Consider the following 21,893-nt stretch of genomic DNA (forward strand, 5'->3'; position numbering starts at 1 on the left):
GTAGATCATCTTTCCTAGAGTTTCCTGTGGCCTAGAGGTTGCTAATTTGGTTCTTCCGGTACCATCCCTGATTGCAAGTGTGCTTGTTAAGCTGTCCATGGTACTGCACACCTTTAATCCAGCAGTTGAGAGGCAGAGGCAGGCAAATCTTTGTGAGTTCTGGGCCAGTCTGGTCTACAGAGTGAGTTCCAATCACCAGCCAAGATGACAGCCTATCTGAAGAAACAAAAACAAAAGCAGACAATAAAGAAGGGCAGATATTTTCATATCATAGGCCGTGTCATGCCAGTAGTGTGGACAGTTACATTAAAATTGGCACACGCACACACACTATGCCTGACTATGGGCAAAGTCCATATGAACATACAATTGTATGGGGGTCTTTTCCCTCAGACATCGAGGGGCGCAGATTCTACCAAGCCATACACAGGCGGAGCAGCCCCAGTGTGTAAATCTAGTGTCTGAACGAACCCATTCCAGCCTTTCCTAGTGCTGGCAGACAAGGTGTGAAACTGCACCCCACAAAAGTTTGTTTCATGTGTGAAAGTATAAAATATCCTATACATTACTTTCAGGCTCTGTGAAAAGGTACTATGTGAAAATAGAAATTAATTTCCCGCATAGACTTGGGTTTTATCCCCAGGATGACTCTTCATGTATATGCAGACATTCCAAAATTCAAAACTGTGGAACACCGCTGCTCCCCAGCGTCTGGGATGAGAAAACTCAGCCGCAGCCCGTTATGTGGGTTGTGTCTGTGCACGAGCACAAGAGGTTGAGTATTGTGCTGTCTAAGAAAGACATTTTGTTACCGAACTAAATCTGTGTTAGTGAGGGACAGTCTGCTGGGCGTGCTCTGGTTTACACTGACTATGGGCTGCTCAGCTCCTCATGGTATGTCTTTCTTGATGGAAGGGACTCAGGCAGTGGTCACGGAGGCTGAGAGCACAGTGTGTGCGGAAGACAGGCTCTCATCTATGTCATTAGCATGCACTTCACTAGGAGAGAATAAAGCAAATTCAGTGTAAGGATTTTGTACAAATGCACACACACAGAGAAATAGTGAGAAACATGAAAATTATGTTATGCCTGCTCTATAAATGAGGGGATTATTCTCAATTATGCCATTTCAATTAATTAATTAATTTTGCTTTTGAAGACTAAGCTGGCCTGAAACTATGTAGCACAGGTTAGCCTTAAACTCATGGCAATTCTCCTGTCTCAGCAGCACAAGTGCCAAGGCACCACTATGCCTGAAAATTATGGCATTTTAAAATAATGGATCAGGTAGACACAGTGGGTTATCTTTAACCCTTCAGTTGTTTTTTAGTTCTGTGTCAACCTTTGCTTTTTCTTTTAACTATCATCATTGTATTATTTACTTTTTAAAATTACATTTCATGTAAAAATAAAATACCTGAAATGCCCATTTTCTTGAATTCAATTGCTTCCAGAGTGGAGCCTGTTGCACAGTCACAGGGCCATTGCTCTGGGTGCCACTCTTTGTCACGAGGGTAAAGGCCCTGCCATGAGAGGAAGTCATGTCTCCTTGTCTCTTTAGGGGAGAACACGAGGGAAGTCTGCGGATGAAGACTGAGTTGCTGGTGCAGATGGACGGCTTAGCGCGCTCAGAGGATCTTGTGTTTGTCTTGGCGGCCTCTAACCTACCGTGGTAAGATGTCAAGAGAGCATGTTGCAAAGCAATTTCATGATCCACTAAATACAGATACGGATTCCAGTGACTTAAGAGCTATAGGAGGAGGTGCGGAAGTTACACACAAGCTGATCCCACAGTGGGTGTGGGCGTGGCAAGGAACCAATCTCATTTGGCTGTAAAGACCCAGCATAAAAGTGGGCAGCACCACTCTCTGTTTGGATTCTAAACTATGTCAGAGTAGAGAAGCTGAGCTGATTAAGAGGCATGCATGCATTCATTTCTCCCTGCTCTTGTCTGTGGTTCCTTCCCTAACGATGGACTGTAACTGGCAACTGTGAGCTAAAATAAGCCCTTTCTCCCTTAAGTTGCCTCTGTCAGTTTTTTTTTGTTATTGTTATTAAAGCAACAGAAATGAAATTAGGACATAAGGAGTGATATACTATGTTTTTCTTTTTAATCAAGCAGAGGTTTTCCATAGAACTATAAATGCTTAATATCTCTAGTTCTCAAAGAACATTCCAGAAATAATGTTTTGATTTTATTGGTATTAAAATTAAACTTTTTAAAAGTTAGTAGAAAACCCTTTCTTTAATGCCATATAGTAAATAGAAAACTAAACAATCTCTAATTGAAAATATAATCTTCTCCCAGAGTCTTCTATTCAAACTGTATCCCAGAGTGGCTTAAGAACAATTCTAGCAGAAGAATTGCGAAATAAGAGACGTTGACTAGGGGAAAACAGTATCTGTTTGGAGCATATATTTTAAAAATGTTATAATCCTCTTCCAGTTCTCAGAACATTTTCACGTTATTAGTTTTCCATGTCCTGGATAGAGAAGGAGATACACGAGGGAACATTCTCAGAGGGCGTCCAGGGTCAAGAGAGGCAAGTCAGCCCGTAGTCAGCAGCAGTGAGTGGGGCTGGGGCTTCTCACGCCATCCCCACCTCCTTTTCCACATTTGCAGATGGACAGAGAGCTCTTCTGTAGTACATGCTGATCATCTGGGACCCCAAACAAGAAGCAACTGAGACAAATTTTAGGCAATTCATGTGTAATCTGTTCCTTTCAATACATTCATAGTCTAAACCCACCTCCCCTTCCTACACAAGACTTGTTTGATCATGCTTAGATGATCAGCATTTTACATATTGAAAGCATATATATATACAATGTTAAAGTAGAGTCCATCAGAGAATTGCTATTTAAATGTTTAAATAAACATTATTGGAAACCATTGTTTGGGGCTAAGCGTCTGTATGGGGTTGCAATGGCTAAAGTCATGATGGGGTCACCCATGTTAAAATTCTCTTCAGCCACACTGGGACAGTTATTTAACCCTCTCAGAAATTAATACATATATATGCAAGGCTCTGGGTTGTATCCTCTGAACTTGCCCCAACAACCCAGTAATCTGATGTTGGCCAGTCCTTTTTTGTCTTGTTTTTCTGTTGTTTTGTGTTTTGTCCGCCATTTTTCAAGAATCATAACTTTGAAAAGGACCAAACTCTTTTTGATCTTTGTGCCTTCATTCTGCTGCCTGGTGGCTGTGGGTGTTCACCTGGGTGGGTATGAGGCTGGAGTGCTCCTAACATGAGCATGGCAGGTCTGTACCTTGATAGACTTAAACGCACCCTTTCCTGAAGTGTGGAGAACCCTCCCCTCGGTGTGAACCCAGGAGCCCCTGTAGTGTCGCTCTGTGCTGGGTGGATGGGCCGAGGCCAGCTGCGGCCTTGGTAGTGTCTCCTCACTACTGTGAGTGCTCTAGGCTGGAAATGAACTGATTCAGTTCAGCAGCTTTTTTTCTTAGTTTTGACCCAGTGTTGGGAGCATCGCTCTGCAGCACATTCTGAGGTGCGCAGTATCATGTTTTCTCATTTTGGAACTTTTGGAACTTTGGAATCATGATTTCAAGGCTTGTTTGGTATAATACCATTAGGTTCTGTGAATGATTTTTTTTCCCGTTTTTGTTTTGTTTTAACAGTATCTTAGTACATAGCCAAAGCTGACCTTGAACTCTAGACCCTCCTGCCCCTGCCTCCTGACTGTTGTAATTACAGGAATGTAATAATACCCCTGAGGAGTTTTGTGATTTAAAGAAACTTCTTAAGCTATGACTCACATACTGCACCATTCACAACTAATGCTTTTAGGTAGTCATGCCATTTACCAGTGCTACATGTTTTATTATATTATTATTATTATTATTTATTATTATTGTAATTATCTGCATTGTATACAGGTTAAAGCCAGGTCCTTGTATGCATATGTTCTGAAAAATGCATATCTGTTATCATAGGGTATACTAAAGTTCTCTAGAGGAACAGAACCAACAAAATGTATGTATATTATAAAACAGGATTTGTACTGGGCCTGGTTGAACACCCCTTTAATCCCAGCCCTGCTGAGGCAGAAGCAGACAGATGTCTGTGCATTCAAGCCAGCCTGCTCTACATAGTAAGTTCCAGGGCAGCCAGGGCTCCATAGTGAAACCCTGTCTAAAAACCAACCACCAACCGAAGAGAAGTATTTACTAGAATGGTTTACCACTGAGATGGCTGCGTGGTCCAGCTATGGCCATCAGCATGCTGCACTGGCTGAGAGCCTGGTGGCTGCTCAGAGCCTAAGCTAGATGCCTTTGCTTTCCTAGTGCTAGCTAAAGGCCTGAAAGAACCTGGGAATCAGGTTTTCGGTGCTCTCTGGAAGGCCGTACAAGCTAGGTTCTGACATCAGTTAGGGATGGCTCAGCCAGCAGGAAGCCAGCCAAGCAGGCAGTGAGCAGCTCTGCTCTTTCCTCAGACCTTTTTAGACTTGAAGAGGGTCTTCTCTCAACTAATCCTTCCTGTGAATGCCCTTGCAGACCTGCTCAGCGGCGTGTCTCTTAGCCCAGTTACGCCACCTGTCGACATTTATCATCACGCGGGAGTGCAGAGCTAGCTGATGCAAGTCGCTCACTCAACTCAACACAGCCTCCTGACACGATCAAGAAAGACAGGCCTGTCAGGGTCTCACAGGCACATAATTCTAGCTCTTGGGAGATGGAGGCAGGAGCATCAAGAGTTCAAGGTCATTGTAACACAGTCATTGTTGGCTGTGTTACAATCTTGAAGTCAGCTACATGATGGGTCAAGGGTGGAGAAAACGTTTGTTCTAAAATTACTTGTGGTAGCAATTACATACTCCTGTGACTGCACTGAAGCCATGAATGACATCATGGTGTCTCAGGCAATGGTGAGCTATAGTGGAGCTACAGAGGTTTCACATCACAGAGTGTGAACACGTTGCACATGCCTGCTAATGCTGGTGTCAGCGAACCCACTGACATGCTAACTGTATCAAAGTGTGGCCAGCACAGCACGGTGCATAATAGTGAGAATAAACAACGGTTGCCGATTGACATGTTCCAGTAAACATGTTTTCTGCTCGAGCTTTGTATTATTTTAAAGTGTACAACTTTTAGTCATGTAAGAACGTTTTACTATCAAGAGCATTCCTTGTCTTCTAGGCAGCAGCCTCACACATCTTATGTGTGCCTTATCCAAAAGGCGGTGTACCATATAAATTGTTCTATATTTTGGCTTTTTTTTTCCTAAACAAAATATCAGAATATCCTGGAGATTTTTTTCCAAATAAGGCCACAGATTCTTCCTTATTCCCTTTATAGTTATATAGTACTTCAGTGTATAGTTCTGCAAATCAGTGATGGCCACAGAGCTGGTCCTGCCCTGGTTATTACAAATAGCAATGCAGTAAGGAGTGGGCATGGATGTGGTGCTTTTCTTTCTTTTGCCAGTGTACCGTTGGGATAGGTTCCTGGAAGGAACACCACTGGGTCAAAGAGTAACGCACATGGAATTATGATATTGCCTGCCAAATTCCCCTCCATAGAGGTGGTGCCATTCTGCAGTCCCACTAGTGTCTTGCTTTCATTACTTAACATCATAGCAAGAACATTTTCAATGTCATGAAATAATTCTTGAAAATTGGATTTGGTGATGGTTGCCCAGAATTCCCACATGTGGACTATATCATAATTTAATCATCCCTTTCCGTTGAACAGATAGCATGATCCCAAACTTTCATCCCTTTCCGTTGAACAGATAGCATGATCCCAAACTTTCATCCCTTTCCGTTGAACAGATAGCATGATCCCAAACTTTCATCCCTTTCCGTTGAACAGATAGATGATCCCAAACTTTCTCTGTTAATGAGTAACAGGGAAGTGAAGTTCCTTGCTGAAAGCCTTCGTGAACAGGACTAGGGAGAGAGTCAGGCAGCGAAGTGTTTGCAATTCCAGCGCTGGGGAGGCAGAGGCAGGTGGATTCCTGGGGCTTACTGGGCAGCCACCCTAAGCTACTCAGTGAGCTTCAGGCCAGTAAAAGGGTCTCTCAAACAGAAAGGGGCGGCACCTGCAGGATACCTCGTGATTGTCCTCTTGTCTCCACACTTTGTATGTGTCCCCCCCCCCCCAGGGTGCATACATAAGCCAGTGTTCACATATGCACAAAACAACACCTTTGGGTACAGTTCTGGTTCTTAGGAAAGATATCTGGAGGAGGGTGGCTCCCTTGTAACATATTGCCAAGCAGTTTTGTTTGGAGTCTCTGAAGAAGGAATATTCTTAGTAAGATTTTTCTCAGCTTCGGGATCCCACTTGAGAAAGGAGGCTTATCCGATTCAAGCAGTATATCCTGGAGACAAACTAATTCAGAACAACTGTGTGAAGACTCAGTCCTAAAATATCACATTCCTTACATTCGGGGCTGTTCTCATCAAAAGCATCTTTCAGGCACTGGGCAATCCTTTACCACCATCTCAGCAGTAAGGTGGCTTACAGTTTTTGCTCACATGCCTTGGCTGGTTCATATCATGAGAGAGGACCAGCAAGAAGCAAGAAGGAACCACTTCTCTGTGTCATCTGATGTATAAGTGAGCAGTGAGAGGCGTAAGAAATGCTGCACATTTAATATTACCACTTAATGTAATAGTCATGTAAGAAATTTAGTGAGCATAATTAGGCCTAATTTGACTTGCCTTGATTGCTGCATATTCAGAAGCTCAGACCTAGCAGTCCAGAGGGAATGAAATGCTGAACAGGGCCATTAAGGCAAATCCCATCTAGAGATGTTTATTTAACTCTATGGTAGTTTGTACAAATAAGGTGTGGGGGCTGCAAGAGACACGGTGACACTCCTGTCTCCCTTGCTGCTTGCCAAAAGGCTAGACATTCTAGGAACCCTGTAAGAAAGGTGGTACTGGCATAACCAAGCTGCAGGTTAAAAAAACCAGGAGACGTTCTTGTAAAATTCGAAAGAAGGTGACAGAGCCAAGAGATTCCCGCTCTGCAGATGAAACTGACCTGGTTTGTTTAGGGAGCACCGGTTTGTTTAGGCTCACAGGGGCCATCCCCTCATTGACTATGCTTCCCTTTTCCTAGCCCGGCTGCCTTTCTACTGCCTGTGTAAAAGCATCCAACCATATGGTCGATCCTTCCTGGAGTGGTGTTCCTATAGATATACACTTTTGTGACTGAAAGGATCAGACAACATAACTGTTGCTTTTAACAAAATCTCAAGAGTTCAGTTTTACCAAGGAAGACCCAGGAGCCAAATGCTGGGGTGAAAGCTTGCTAGCTCAGAGAGGCAGAGAAAGCACTCAGCTATTGTCTCAAAAACCCTCAAACTGAATGTCCCTCCCTTCTACTTCTTGTGTGTCCCTCTATCCATCCTCCTGACTTCCTCTACTCTTTATATATATTTTTTCCTATGTTCAATCCCTGTCAACTGGTTGCTTGCTCTGTCTCTTGACCTATGGTTGTTTTATTCAAGCAGAAATCTCTTAGATTAAAGGTGTGTGCTAGGGCTGAGCCACACTACAACTAGAAACATATTTTTCCAGTAAACAGCACAATTTCGGGGTTCACAGTGTGACCAAATATCCTATAACACATAACTGTAGTTCTTTTCACAGTGAACATGAGCATTCTGAACTTGGGGGAGGAGAAGTGCTCTTTGAGGGTCTGTCTTTGAACTTTGGGCTTTGACCCGGTCTACATTTTTCTAATGTGTTCTACCACAGGTCACTACTCATTGTGCAAAAAGCAGGATCTAGCTGGGCAATCAGAGTGCTTGCTTAACATGTATGAGTGAGGCCTTGGGTTCCATCTGGCACAGCAAACAAACAAATAAAAATAAAAACAAGTTCTAGTGTCCTAATATACTCCAGATACTGTGTGCTCAGCCTATGCATATGTGCACAATGCGGGATTGTCTTGTGGGCAGGACTGTACCATGCTACGGTGCGTTGTGTGTTCTAGGCTTGATGTACTTTGGTCACTCTTGCAAACTTGCTTAATTCTATAAACAATTCCATTACATTAGTGGCCCATCATTTATTTGGCTTTTTTTGGGGGAAATTTTTACTTATTTATTTTTTATATGTTTCCCACAATTGACTCTACTTCCTCCTTGCCACCCCTCCCCCAGTCCCTTCATGGGAGGGGTATCTCTTACAGTGCTTGGCTGAATTAGAGCAGATAATATTAAAAAAAAAAAAAAAAGGTTTCTGTCTTATAAATCTCCTTTTTCTGACCCTACAGCTGGGGAGAGCAAACTTTTCTTGTTTTGTCTGTGTAGTTTTGAGATACGAGTTTTTCCATTGAATCATCAGGACAGATGAGAGGCAAGAAGGCATTTGTTGCCAGGGCAGTTCTTAAGTCCCTAGGTCCCCAGCCAGTGTGCATTCTCTTCCAACCTTTCAGAGTCTCCTTTTGGTTATTTATTATAGGAAATACGAGGGTTTTAGTCCTCAGAGGCGACACGTTCAAGTCTCTTGCTCATATTTTTTATTTACCATTTTCTTTCTTTACATATATAAAGATATAAAGATTTATAAATATAAATATATAAATCTTTATATAATCTTTTATAAATATAAATCTAAATATAAATCTTTATTTATAAAATAAATATATAAAGATTTATTTATTATTTATACAGTATTCTGCCTGCTTGCCAGAAGAGGGCACCAGTTCTCATTATAGATGGTCGTGAGCCACCATGTGGTTGCTGGGAATTGAATTCAGGGCCTTTAGAAGAGCAGCCAGTTCTCTTAACCTCTGAGCCATCTCTCTAGTCCCTCTTTCTGTATTTTAAACATTATTTTATCCTCTAGTTAATGGGCTGTATTTCTCCTGTTAGTTTTTTTTTTTCTTCTTCTTCTGACTTTGATTCATGGTGGTTGTTACATGTTTTTTAATTTTATCAACGATGTAGCTATCATCTATGGGAGTTATGTAATGGGATCCTGTAGAGAAAATTTATTCCACTGTTTCAGTTTTTGGACTACTTTAATTTTTCATCTCAGCTTAAGATATCTTGGGCTGTGGCAATGAAGCTGATAGTTTTGACTATCCATGAAGAGTTTCCCTCCTCAAAGTGCAAGACAGAGGTGCTTTTCTGATGCCTTCCGTCGCCAATGGGGGAACGTTCTAACCTATGCTCTCATAACAGGTACGTGCCCTATGGTTATATAGGGTATGTGCTTTATGTTGCCTGGATCCAGGCTTTCTGGGTTGCCTTAAAACCTAACCCATTACAACCAAAAGGCAAATAGCCCGAGTCAGCCATAGTTTCGCTTTCATCTATCCAGTCTTAATTTTGAGCCTTTTTATTTTTGGCACTTGAGAATTTTGCCCCTGCCTCCAGAAGGGTTCCATTGTATGTTCAAAAAGTATTTTTATAGTAATCTCTTTAGTTTATTTCTGCAACTTAAATCGTAAATATCTCGTATTTACCAACAAAAACTACTTATGTGTAATAAGCCAGTATTAGGGAAGTTTTGGTATCAATACTTATTCATTTCCTTCTACATTTATTATTATTATTTTAGTTTTTACAGTTTATTCATTTTATGTCCTAATTATAGCCTCCTCCCTCAATTCCTCTGGTCCCACTCTCCCGCCCGCTTCCCCCCATCTCCCTCCCCTAGTCCACTGATAAGGGAAGTCCTCCTCCCCCACCCCTAGCTTACAGGTCTCATCAGGACTGCCTGCATCCTCTTCCTCTGTGGCCTGGCAAAGCCAAAGCACTAGGGGGAAATGATCAAAGGGCCAGGCAAGATTTCTAATCTAGTTAATCCTTTTGCTGTGGTCAGAGCCGTCAGATTTTTTCTCTCAGTTATTGGTATTGTATTTTGGGCGGGAGTAATCAGTAGGTAATGTGAGGTAATTTTCATTCCATTAAAGTGATACTTGTAGCTCACATACGACTAGAACAATGACTGCACTGCCAAGTCTCCCTTGCTGGATTTTCTGGCCTCTCAGAGAGGCCCAGGACATGCATCTCTCAAGTAATCTTCAGAAGCACTGCCCGGTGAGCCTGGCAGATCAGCCCTGAGACTCAAAATTCCCACCATCTTCGCTAAGAATGAAAGTACAATGCTTTATTCCTATTGACCAAGTTGACACAGCTTCTCCTGATTAATCTAAACTAATGATGGCTGTAATGTACTGATTTTTCAACAAAGCACATTCCCCTTAATAAAGAATTGGAGAAGTTTAAGAAAGCAGGCCATTTTACACAAAGCCAGCAACTCTGCATGCCCCGTTCATTCATCCATCCACTAGAGAGGGATTTTGTTTTTGGAAACTTTTCAATTCTCTGCATGATGGAGGAACCAGGAGTCCATGAGCATACTGTCCTTGATACTTGGCTTCTGGAAACTAGAGGGGACAGTGTTCCACACATACACACATAGCTCTGAACTGGAGGTATAACTGCAGACAGAAAAGAACGGCATGGAGGTTTGTTTTGTTTTTCAGCCGTGGTCTTGCTGTATAGCTTGGGTTGGGTTTGAACTCTCTGTACGGCCCAGACTCATATCCACCACATGTTCCTCCTACCTCGCCACATAGGTGCTGGAATTACAGGTGCGCATCCCCATGCCTGGTTCCATAAGTAATCTTTATGATAGATATTAAAGCAAATCCAAAGCCTTTACTATTGCATACAGAGCACTTGACAAAGTTTGTTTTGACAAGGTAGAAGGTCCAGATAAAGAAAATGACATGAAGATGCCAGCAGCACTCCAGTGACTGCCCTGGTTACTGCCTTCCTCTCTCACAGTGTACCTGATAAACCACACACACACACACACACACACACACACGCATGCAAGCGCACGCATGCACGTGCGCACGCATGCACGTACGCACGCACTTGCACACACATGCACACTCATGCACACATCAGAACTAGAATGGAAAGCAGATTCGAGGACAGGAAGTGGATCCATTTGGGGAAATGTGTAAGTAGACAGCCTTCCATGGGGGCTCGCTGTAGAGGAAAGCGCTAGAATCTCCGGCTCCCTGTTATCTGTCGAAGATAGCTCCTTGGCCTGCTCTCCCAGGATGGTCCTGTCACGACCATCCTCTTCATGGTGGCTGTGGGTGGACAGAAAGGACTGTAGAATGGAAAGTGGCTCTTCTGTTAGCATACCGAGATAGCTCAGACTTGAAGTACTGTAACTATTGAAGGGACAGACTTGAATTGAACTTGGTTTCTACATGCTGTGAATTTTGGAATGATCTCAGTTGTGGGGTGATGCAGTACAGCAGGGGACAGTGGTCAGGGCTGAGGAGGGTCTCCACAGGTTTTGTGTGGATCCTTAGGCTGTCAGGCCTGAGGCACCGAGGCCCTTGGTAGCTCTCAGTGTGGCCAGGGGGACATGATGCTTTGTATTGTCTAGAATGGCAGGGGTCTGAGAGCTTTGCTAATTTTCCTGTCTTCTGGATCTCATGCTCACTGGTTGGTTTGACCACTGAGTACTAAGTAACCAGGAGAAAGGAGTCGTAAGTATAAATATAACTAGTGTAAAATCTAAGTGCAAGAGGCAGGAGGAGTCTTTTCTGGTGGCCACAAGTTACATTTTTTTATATAAATATATTGGCATAAAGAATGATTTCTGGGTATATTCCATTTGTCCTTTGTTTCCTCCCCCATATGATTATATGATTATTGATGTCATTAAGAGAGCGTTCATCAGGCCTGGCTGGCAGGCACTTGCATTTATTTTGTACCCACAAGCAGTTTGGAGGTAAATCTCTCACTTTAGGGCATTAGCTGATCAATACAGACATCTATAGTGAAGGATTGCTTTTCCACCCATTCATGTGATTTTGTTGTCTTGATCTTCCTATAGAGAAGCCACTCAGGATGAGATGGGGACAAGAATTGGGTACTGTTCAAATCAACACTTGCTTGAGACCCTTAGATGTACCATCCTTTCAAATTCTTCTGCTTGCAGATATATCTTCCCGAAACTTCAAACCAGGTCCAAACTGAATTGCTTGTCCCCTGCAGCTTGTATGCAGAGGAGACCCCGAGCTCTAGCCTACCACCCTGGTGATTTTCTTCTCTTCTGTGTCAGGGTCTCTGGCGCTTGCATCCCACCCAGCTTTGGCTTGTCTTATCACCTAGGCATCACGTGTTGAAACTATTTGTATTGTTGATCCATATAGTTTGACCAAGCTATAGATTTTTTATTAGAACTTATTTTTTCTTCAGAATTTCAAAGGCATTGGTCCCTTTTAATATGTCATGTTGCTGTGGATAAAGTTTCTTATGAGACACAATTATTTTTAATGAGACACAGTCTTGCTCTGTAAGGCCGGAACTCGCTCTGTACCCTGGCTTATCTTGAACACACCTGCTCTGCTTCTTCACCTTCCTGAGTTCTAGAAATACAAGTATGCACTACCATGTGCAGCTTGCGAAGTTTTGTGTTTATTCCATTGTATGTTATTTGTTTTTCTCTCTGGAAATCCCTGTCATCCTTTCTTTGTTCTTGGTATTCTGAAACCTCATCAGGATGCAACTTGAAAGTCAGTGGGAAGAGAACCGCACGGCACCCTGGCACCTTTCCTAAGTCATACTGAGTTACTTACGTTTTTTAAAGCCTTCTCCCCTGCCCCCCCACCCCGTGCTCTTAACCACTGAGTCATGCCTCCAGTCGTAAAAACAAATGTGTGATAATAGAGGTTTATTAGTGTAGTTTATCTAAACTATTAATTTTGTTCAAATTCTATACATTAATTAAAATTTGAACAGCATGCAATATTTAAAACAAAAACGAAACAAAACAAAAACCAAAATAAACCCTTTTCTTATCCTTTTGAATTTCTTTCTGAATGTGTGTTTTCCCCCAGCCCCCAAGATAGTGTTTCTCTGTGTAGCCTTGGCTGTCCTGGACTTGCTTTGTAGACTAGGCTGGTCTCAAACTCACAGAGATCCACCTGTCTCTTGTGTCTCTCCAAGTGCTGGAATTATAGACATGGGCCACCATGCCTGGCTTAAATGACTTTTTTTTTTTTAATAGCCGTCTATTCTTGTTTCATAGATACAATGTTTCTTCTATTTTCTGAGAAGAGTGATTAAAAAAAAAAAAGGTTTTCTTAAGGTTTGTTTACTGTCTACTTGTTTTCAGCTCTGCCTTGTGTTAGAAGCTTTCCATAGAAGCAGTCTCTGTTGCCCGCTCATGTTTACATACACACTAAAAACACAGGAGGAAGCTCTGTACCTGTGGAGAGGGTTCATCCATGTGGCTCCATGTGTAGGGGCCTGCCAGGGCTATTGTGCTGGAAAACCCTCAGCAGCCTTATGGAAGCAGGGATGAGTGCTTCATGAGGCCATGTCGGCAGGGGACACTTAGGAAGGAGAACACTGGTTCGGAGTTCACCAGCGCAGTGGGGCGAGGTGGCTCTTCACCCCAGCATGGATGAGCTTCAGGAAGTTAATAGACTTCCAGGAATGCCCAAGGCCAAGGCCAGCAATTCACAGTAAAATCACAGTGAAACTTTCATATGCTTAGTTGTTGTGAGTTGACCTAGGCCTGTGGTCACTAAAAGTGCCTCCTTTACATGAGGAATCTTGAAGGTGCTGTCTCTCTCCCTTTCCTTCTCCTTTTCACCAATTTTTCACATCTTTAGAAAATATTCTTTAAACAACATGAAGTAACTGCAGTAACTACTCAGTTATAGCTTTAAAAGTGACAGTTAAGCTACAGGCTTGCTTCTTGTAATAACTGCACTTAGAATACAGTGACTGAGGCCAGTGAGAAGGCTTGGTGAGTAAAAGCAGCTGCCTCCAAGCCTGGTGACCTGAGTTCAATCCCTGGGATCCATATGATGGAAAGAGAGAACCAACTTCCACCCATGTGCTGCACACACACACACACACACACACACAAATAAAGTAAGGAAGTAAGGGATGTCTGTCTGTCTGAAGCGCTGCTCACTGCTCCATCCATTTCCTGTCTTCTTGTGTTATAGGGAGCTGGACTGTGCCATGTTACGGCGCCTGGAGAAGAGGATTCTGGTTGATCTCCCCAGCCAAGAGGCTAGGCAGGCCATGATCCACCACTGGCTGCCCCCTCTGAGCAACAACCATGCCCTGGAGCTACACACAGACCTGGAGTACAGCGTGCTGAGCCAGGTGGGCAGCCATAGAGATAGGTATGGGGCATGTGTCCAGCACACACCAGTCTATGGCTTAGAAAAGATCCAGGCTGCCCAGCCGTGCAGTGAAACCCCTCCCCGAGAAAGAGTGGGCTCCAGGAGACTGGGCTACAGTGAAGGGGAAAATGGGAGCCGCAGGGAGTAGCACAGGGTCCAGATGTGGAGTGCCTACAGTCAGGTCCTGGCCCTGCAGCATATTAGCTGTGAGACCTTAGGGGTGTCACTTACTCTGTGAGCCTCAGTCACCCCATTTCTAAAATAAGTAGCAGAGAATTGACAGAGGGTTATTGTGGCTAATGAATTGAGGAATCCTTTGCAAAGAAAAACCCAAGGTACTTGCTGTTAATCCTCATTGGTATTGTATTAATCAGGGTTCCCTAGAGGAACAGAACTTATAAAATGAATACATGTGTTCAATATTTGTACACACACACACACACACACACACACACACACACACAGTATTTATTAGAGTGGTTTTTTACAGGCTGTGGTTCAGCAATTCCAAAAGTGTCTGTCTACCAAAGTAAGATCCAAGAGTCCAGTAGTTGTTCAGTCCACGATGTCCTAGTTGGTCTTCAGTATACTGTAGAACGCCAAAGAGGTAGTTGAATGGCTTTCTAATGCTAGTGAGGGGGTGGACTTGCCAGTAAGAGTGAGAGCAAGCAGGCAGAAAGAGCAAGTTTCCTTCTCCCATGTGCTTTCTGTTAGCTGCCAGCAGAAGGTATGCTCAGATTAAAGGTGGATCTTCCCACCTCAAAGATCTGGATTAAAAGTGGGTCTTCCAGCTTTAAATGATTTAATTAAGAAAACATCCCTCACAAATATCCAGATTCTTGGGTTTTAGTTAATTCTGATATAGTCAAGTTGATGACTAAGAATAGCCATCACAGGTATCTATTCCCAGGAGATCTGCTTTGGGTAGACATTTAAACCTAATGGTTTCTCTAGTCCCTCAAAATCAGGACTGGCTTTAACACAAGAACAAAATGTCCTCATTTGGCCATCTTGGAGTTAGGGTAAGGCCCAATCGGGCAACACTAGGTGGTCCAGTGCTCTGCTGGTATCTCACAGCATATTTAATGGTCTGAGGAAGTCATTGCCCAGGAGGCCAGGTCAGGGGTCGTGTTAGCACCTTCTCTCCCTCCAGCGTTGCCTGCCTGGGGGTGTTGGTATAGAGGAGAGACGGCAGAGTTCTCAGCCAGCACTATGAACCTGGATCCTGCCTGCAAGTATGAAGAGGACACCAGCATGCTGCCTGTTGATTGATCCTGGCTTTGCTGCTATTTCAGGAGACAGAGGGCTACTCAGGCTCCGACATTAAGCTAGTCTGCAGGGAGGCAGCCATGCGGCCTGTGAGAAAGATCTTCAGTGTGCTTGAAAACTACCAGTCAGGTATGGTTGGGCCACTGTGCTGGTGCTGTGGGAGAGAAATTTGTGCTTATCCATCCAAACTCTTGGAGGGATGTGGTGGTACATGCTTGAACTCCTGGTCACTCAAGCTAACAAGACCCTGTCTCAACATACATATACTAAAATGGGCTCAAGATGTAGTTGGGGACAGAGTGCTTTTGTGTGCAAAAGTCCCATCCCCTCTCACCAGCAGATGGAGCCCAACACCTGCTTTCCACACCCCACCCCACCCCATTTGTATGCTTCTCTGGTCAAATTAACATCCCCCATGTACTCTGGCACACATTACTGTGGGTCTGGATCCTTCTGAGGCACCATACTAATAGTAAATAATATTTGGCTAATGATATATTTCATTCCCTTTTGGAGGCAGGATGGTGGGGTTGGGTGGGGCTTAAATCCCATAGCCTCTAGCCCCATAGCCCTCCTCAGATGTTTGAGCTGCATTAGCCATCAAGAGCAGGTTATCAGACCCTGTCTCCAGGCCCGCCTATCAGCCTTGCAAGAACTCTGGTCCCCACCAGGCACAGTGCCATGCTCACTGCTGCCTTTTGGTCTAGACAGCAGCAGTCTGAATGGGATCATGCTGGATACCGTGACTACAAAGGACTTTCTGGATGTGTTAGCTCACACTAAGCCTTCAGCAAAAAATCTGACTGAGAGGTACTTGGCCTGGCAAGAGAAGTTTGAGTCTGTGTAAAGTTGCACCCAGCCTGACCTGGCCAGAGGCAGCCAAGAGCCTCCCTGGTGTGACTGGAATGGAAAGAAGGACATTATCCTTGAACACTGGACTAATTTATACAACTGTGTTATTTTGAAAACATGAGATCTTGTGCCATGGATGTCAGCAAAGTGAAGATTTCAGTTATAAGTGTGTGCTATTGGGTCAGGCAATGGAGTTTTTTTTTTCTCAGAATTTGACTAAAAATTTTAAGAAGTTTCCTGTGGTTTTCCTTATTTGTGAACTGAGAGCTTAGTATTTTCTTAATCTCTATTATATTTTGAGCTTTTTAAAGAATCTTTTTTAAAATTTATTTACTTTACATCCTGATTGTAGCCCCTCCCTCCATCTTCCCCCATCCCTGTCCCCTATCCCTAGTCCTTACAAAGGGGGAGCCCTTCTTCCTTACCAGCTGACCCTAGACTATCAAGTCTCTTCAGGACTGCCTACACCCTCTTCCGTGGGCTAGCAAGGCCTCCTCACCAGGGGAAGTGATCAAAGAGCAGGCAACAGAGTTCATGTCAGAGACAGCTCCTGGTCCCCTTACTAGGTGACCCACATGAAGACTAAGCTGCCTATCTAATATATTTAAGCTTCTATTCTTAATTTCCTTCTTGTAACACATTCTCAAGCCTGTCAGACACCATCGGTCAGTGCCCCCCTTCCCTTACTTTTTCCCTCACTCCCTCTCTCCCTCCCTTCCTTTCTTCCAGGACAGGCTTTCATTGTATAATGCCTGCTGGCCTGGAACTCACTTTGTAGATCAGGCTGACCTTGTCTTCACAGTGATCCACCTGCCTCTGCCTCCCAAGTGCTGGGATTAAAGGCGTTTCTAAAGGGCTGAACACTTCATGTAACTCTCCGTTCTCTTCCTTCCCTCTGCCCCAGGGGACGGGGACCACCACCCTCTCCTTTCAGTCCTTCTTACCCTAGCTGACCATGAGCACTGTCATCAAGGCCTTAAGTTCTGCTTTCCCAGAGAATAAAGGAAAACCTCTGTTCTGTCTTGGTTACTTAGGGCTTCTGGATTCCAACTAGTTTGCTATCTAATTTTCAACTACTTGGCTTTCAGTCAAGATTCCAGTCTTCAAGAGTGTTCTAAAGAATAGAGTATGCATGTAGCATTTTCTGGTTTGGTTTTGGTGCTCAGTTTTATTATTCTCCATCTACTTTGCATCTTCCAGTGTTATATTCTCATATGCATCCTCCTACTGGCTGATCTTGTGGGTTTGTATCTTCTCCATTCCCTTCCTTATTTTAGTGGGGGCTTGAGAAAGGAATTACATAAATTTACTCTAGAGTATCTACATTTGTTCTTCATGTTTCTATGTGTGTACGTCACATGTGGACAGATGCTTTGGAGACCAGAAGAGCATGTCAGCTCCTCTGGATCACCTGTAGCTTGAGTTAGCCTAGCATGAGTGCTGTGTACTGGACTAAAATCCTCTAAAATAATGCAAGTGCTCTTAGCCACCAAACCATCTCTCTTGCACCCTATTTATTATTTTTAATTAAATTTATTCTGACAGTTTCATATGCATGTATAATGTATTCTAATTACTCTCACCCCTTCCCTTTCTTCCCTCTCTCCCACTCCCATCCCATCTCCTCCCTCTCCTGTGATAATGTCTTTGTGACTGGTTTTAGCCACAGCAAGGCCATGGGTGTAGAACTGTCCATTGGAACTGATGGGGCCATTAGTGGGCAAACAGCTGAACATAATGACCCCTCCTTCCTCAGCATCCACCAGTAAGCTGGTAAGCCATAGTTCCCCGGAGAAGGGTAGGAATTCATGCCCCTCCCCAATCCATGCCTGACTGCTGACAGTAGTCTTATCATGCTCAACTGCAACTACTGTGAAGTCACGATTGTGAACCTATGCCATTCTCATCACAGTGTTTTGCAGCCCTGTCATTCAGCTCTTAGATTTTTTTTTTCTGTTCCCTCTTCAGAGCTGTTCTTTGAACTATAGAGGAGGTCTATAGTTGTTGTTGTTGTTATTATTATTATTATTATTATTTTAGTTAGGTTAAGGGTTGAGACAATAGCTCTGTTGGCTTCCTTTACAAATATAAGGACCTGAGTTTGATCCCCAATATAAAAATGCCAGGTCTAGTGTTGCATGCTTCTTAACCCTGGTGCTGGAGAGGTAGCAGGGACAGGAGGAAACCCCCGGCTTACTGGTTAGGCAGGCTAGCCTAATTGGTGAGCTCCAGGCCAATGAGATCTTATCTCAAAAGAGAGGGTAACCCTTCAGGTTGTCCTCTCCTCTCTAGAACACATGTGTACTTGCCCATACATGCACTTTAAAAAGATATAGAGTTGTATGAGACATTGACTTCTTAGAATAAGAAGTTGGAATAAATAAAATTTAACCCAACATGTGGGGAATTTTGTTGTTTTGCTTTAAGTCAGAGTTCACAACTCAAATTCCTATGGTAGCACGGAGATTGATACCACATGAATAAAGTGTGCTAGGTATAGTACAAGGCAGCGGTGGGGAAGGAGATGAACTGGTGAGGGCCAGCAGCTGTCTGAAGGACACAGTTATAACTCAGCCCAGTTCAGCATGGAAATTTAGGTCTAATGTTGCCAGATCTCCTAATCTTCCTAGAAATAGCAGCAACTGACTTACATCTAAACATCATTCTCAAATGCTGGCAATTAGCGTTTGTCACCCTTTGCTCCTGTATCATTTGCATCCTTTTTTTTTTCTATCCGTTGGGTCACGCTTACCTCCAGTAAACCCAACCTTATTGCGCCAATGGTTGTCTTCTTCACCACTTACCAGTCACTCGCATGTTAGGCAGTTGTGTTTGAATCCCTGCTTGTCCTCCTCAGATGTAAGCTTCATGGTTTAAGGTTCCTTTTTTTTTTTTTCCATCATCACTACTGAATGAATGTTCTTTAAAACAGCATAGGCCAATGGCTACCTGAGCTCCGGAATACAGTTATGAGTAGTGTTCTCAAGCATTCAGCTTACTGCATGCCATATAGAAAATCTATGATTGCTTTGAACTTGTCAGACCCTGTGTATGGCTGCGTTTGTTTTCATATCCCTCAATGCCCTGACTAGATACAAACCTTAGGAGACAGAGCTGTGCCTGCTGTCTTCCTTATGCCTTAGCAACAGTAAGCATTTAATAATACAAAGTTCTCAGGCATATATGGAAAAGGAACTTTGATTTGCCTGTTTTAATTGTCTCAGAGGATTGCTGACTCGGTCTGCTAACCTAGGCCTAATCCTGGAAGTTTCTAGCCTCCATACAGTCTAACCTAGGCCTAGAATGTTTTCAAGCCTCCAGACTTACTGCTTAATAAGCTTACCCTTCCTAGTTCTTTCTGAGCTCAGAGCTGGCTGGTTCAACTCAGATCTTCTAAAAGACAGGCAGTCATCCTCTGAGACTACAAGTGAAACAGGCAAATAAAAGTTCCTTTTACACACGTGAGCCATGCAAACTTCTAATGTATGACATGAACGTAGACACTAGAAAATACACAAAGTTGTTAGTGACTGATGCAGCGTATATGATTTTTGATCTGGTGTCTCACTGCTGCCTCTTAAAGACAGAAATGTGCTTCTAGCTAGTATGTCTTGATGCCTGCTATCATAAAAAGCCAGCAAACCCCTCATGAATTTATGTGGAAAAGGGCATTGTGATTAACGACAAAGAAACACGATAATGTCAACATGGCTCCACGCAAATGACTGTAATATGAAAAAGGGATTCATTCTCCCACTCAGGGTGGAATGTTTTGGTCAAATAGATTAATGCAGTTTTAAAAAATTTTTATCGCAGGTGCCTAAGGACTTGAATTTCCTGTTACTAGAACCCCTGATCCAAAGCTAACTGAACATAATAAATACAGGGGAGTTTCCACCTTCCCTGCTCTACAGGACAGTGGAGTTTTAAAGTGTGGGATTAAGGGTGAAATGGCAGTGCTATCATTCCAAGGTAGTATCTGACACCACAGCTGAGGGCAGCATTTGTGGAGCCATCACAATGGGGTGTACTCTTGCTATGCCTTGTCATGATAGGTTCTGACAGATGTGGTGTGGCAGGCAGGTAGAGCCGTGTCTGTAGCTGTGTGCGGTGTCAGAGCAATTGAAACCCATCTGGCCTCCATTCCAGAACACAGTGTGTTCACTGCTCATGATACCTGTCATTTCCTATCATGCCCACTGGCCTTGCTACTCCCAAAGTGTCATTTAGTCCCTTTTCTGGCCCAGGAGAAGATAATTGTGAAACCAACATGATAACAATCTTTCCTATCACAACATACCCCTTTAATTATGGGATGGCCTATATGATGGTTAGTGCTGTCCTGGTAAGAATCACTCTGGGTGGTCTATGGCAGAATTACCTTGATTTTATTGAGGTGGTAAGAACTATGTGCTTGGGCTGGCACCATTTCCTGGTTGAGATCCTGGACTGCATAAATGGAGCAAGACCCTGAGCAATACGGCACATTCTTCTGAATGGGGCTGTTTCATGCTCCTGCTGCCTTGAATTTTCTGCCACAAAGGACTTGTACTGTGAACTATAAGCTAAAATAAACTTCTCCCTCAAGTTTCTTTTATTGAGTCATTTTGTCACAGCAACAAAGACATGAAACTAGGGCAGCTGGAAAAGGAAGCCCCTGCAACATTGAGTTACATTTCCTCCAGGAGGCTGAGAGGACCAATCCACTGAGGCGCTTGCTGCAGTGTTTTGAGCAAGTCACAGATTAGCTACTGAGTTATCCTCCTGAACCTCTCTGTGGACAGGCTGGTTAACAAGCCTTGATGTGGGTTAAAGAAATACCTCAAACTAGGATTCCCACTGTTCTCAGGGACACGGGAACAAGCTGCTTCTCCAGGCTGGATGCCTGGGTGAGGCCTCCCCTCCTGTGGCCATGATACGCCTGTCCCTTCCTGAGCTGCCTGTGCTTTAGCTCCGTCCTGTTTCCAGAGCATCACCTCCTCTGTTTTCTAGTATATAATGAGCTTTCCCTTAGACATCAGTGACCGGCACTGAAATTGATATGTTTCCTCTCCATCCACACTTATGCCCCCAAGGATTAAATTCCTCTGATATTTAGTTCACTTCCATTGGTTCAGTTGCCTGTGTGGTAGCAGACATAAAAGAATGAGATTCAGTCTTGCTCAAGTGCCACTGGGGCAGGAAGCCATGATGCCTCTCTCCATCCTGCAGGTGGGGAAGTCATTAGAGAGGACATGGAGTCCAGCCTTCCTAGTGAGCTTCAGCACTGACTCCTTAGCTCCTCAACTAGAGAGCCCTTGAGGTAGAAGCCTTTTCTTCTGTGCTACTTATTTCCCACAGTGTGAAGGGCAGCACAGCCCTGCTGCACAGCAGCTTCGGAATATGTGATATTCCTGAGCAAGGAATCACAGACCACAGATGGATGTGGCCCCTCCCCTAGGCTCCAGGGCAGAATGCTTTCCTTCAGGCTGAGCAGCTCTTCCAGAGGTCTAAATGCAGCAGTGTCTTACCAATCCTCATGAAGACATCGCCTTTCAGGTTTTCCAGGCTAAGTATCTAGTATAGATTCCCACTCTGATGCTCACAGCAGCACTGTGGGAAGGTG

At 43.7% G+C, this 21,893-nt stretch overlaps 1 protein-coding gene across 1 annotated transcript in view; it reads left to right on the forward strand.

The window, feature by feature from the left end:
* Nucleotides 1-17,349, forward strand: part of Katnal2 (katanin catalytic subunit A1 like 2) — a 74,921-nt gene extending 57,572 nt beyond the window's left edge. The window contains exons 13-16 of the mRNA XM_060377023.1: nt 1,562-1,672; nt 13,985-14,147; nt 15,463-15,565; nt 16,144-17,349. Coding sequence (XP_060233006.1) covers nt 1,562-1,672; nt 13,985-14,147; nt 15,463-15,565; nt 16,144-16,283 — 517 coding nt within the window. The 3' untranslated portion in view covers nt 16,284-17,349. The remainder of the gene's footprint in view (nt 1-1,561; nt 1,673-13,984; nt 14,148-15,462; nt 15,566-16,143) is intronic.
* Nucleotides 17,350-21,893: the final 4,544 nt, after the last annotated feature.

The sequence above is a fragment of the Meriones unguiculatus genome, chromosome 2, assembly GCF_030254825.1.
Source record: "Meriones unguiculatus strain TT.TT164.6M chromosome 2, Bangor_MerUng_6.1, whole genome shotgun sequence".
NCBI classification, from domain to species: domain Eukaryota; kingdom Metazoa; phylum Chordata; class Mammalia; order Rodentia; family Muridae; genus Meriones; species Meriones unguiculatus.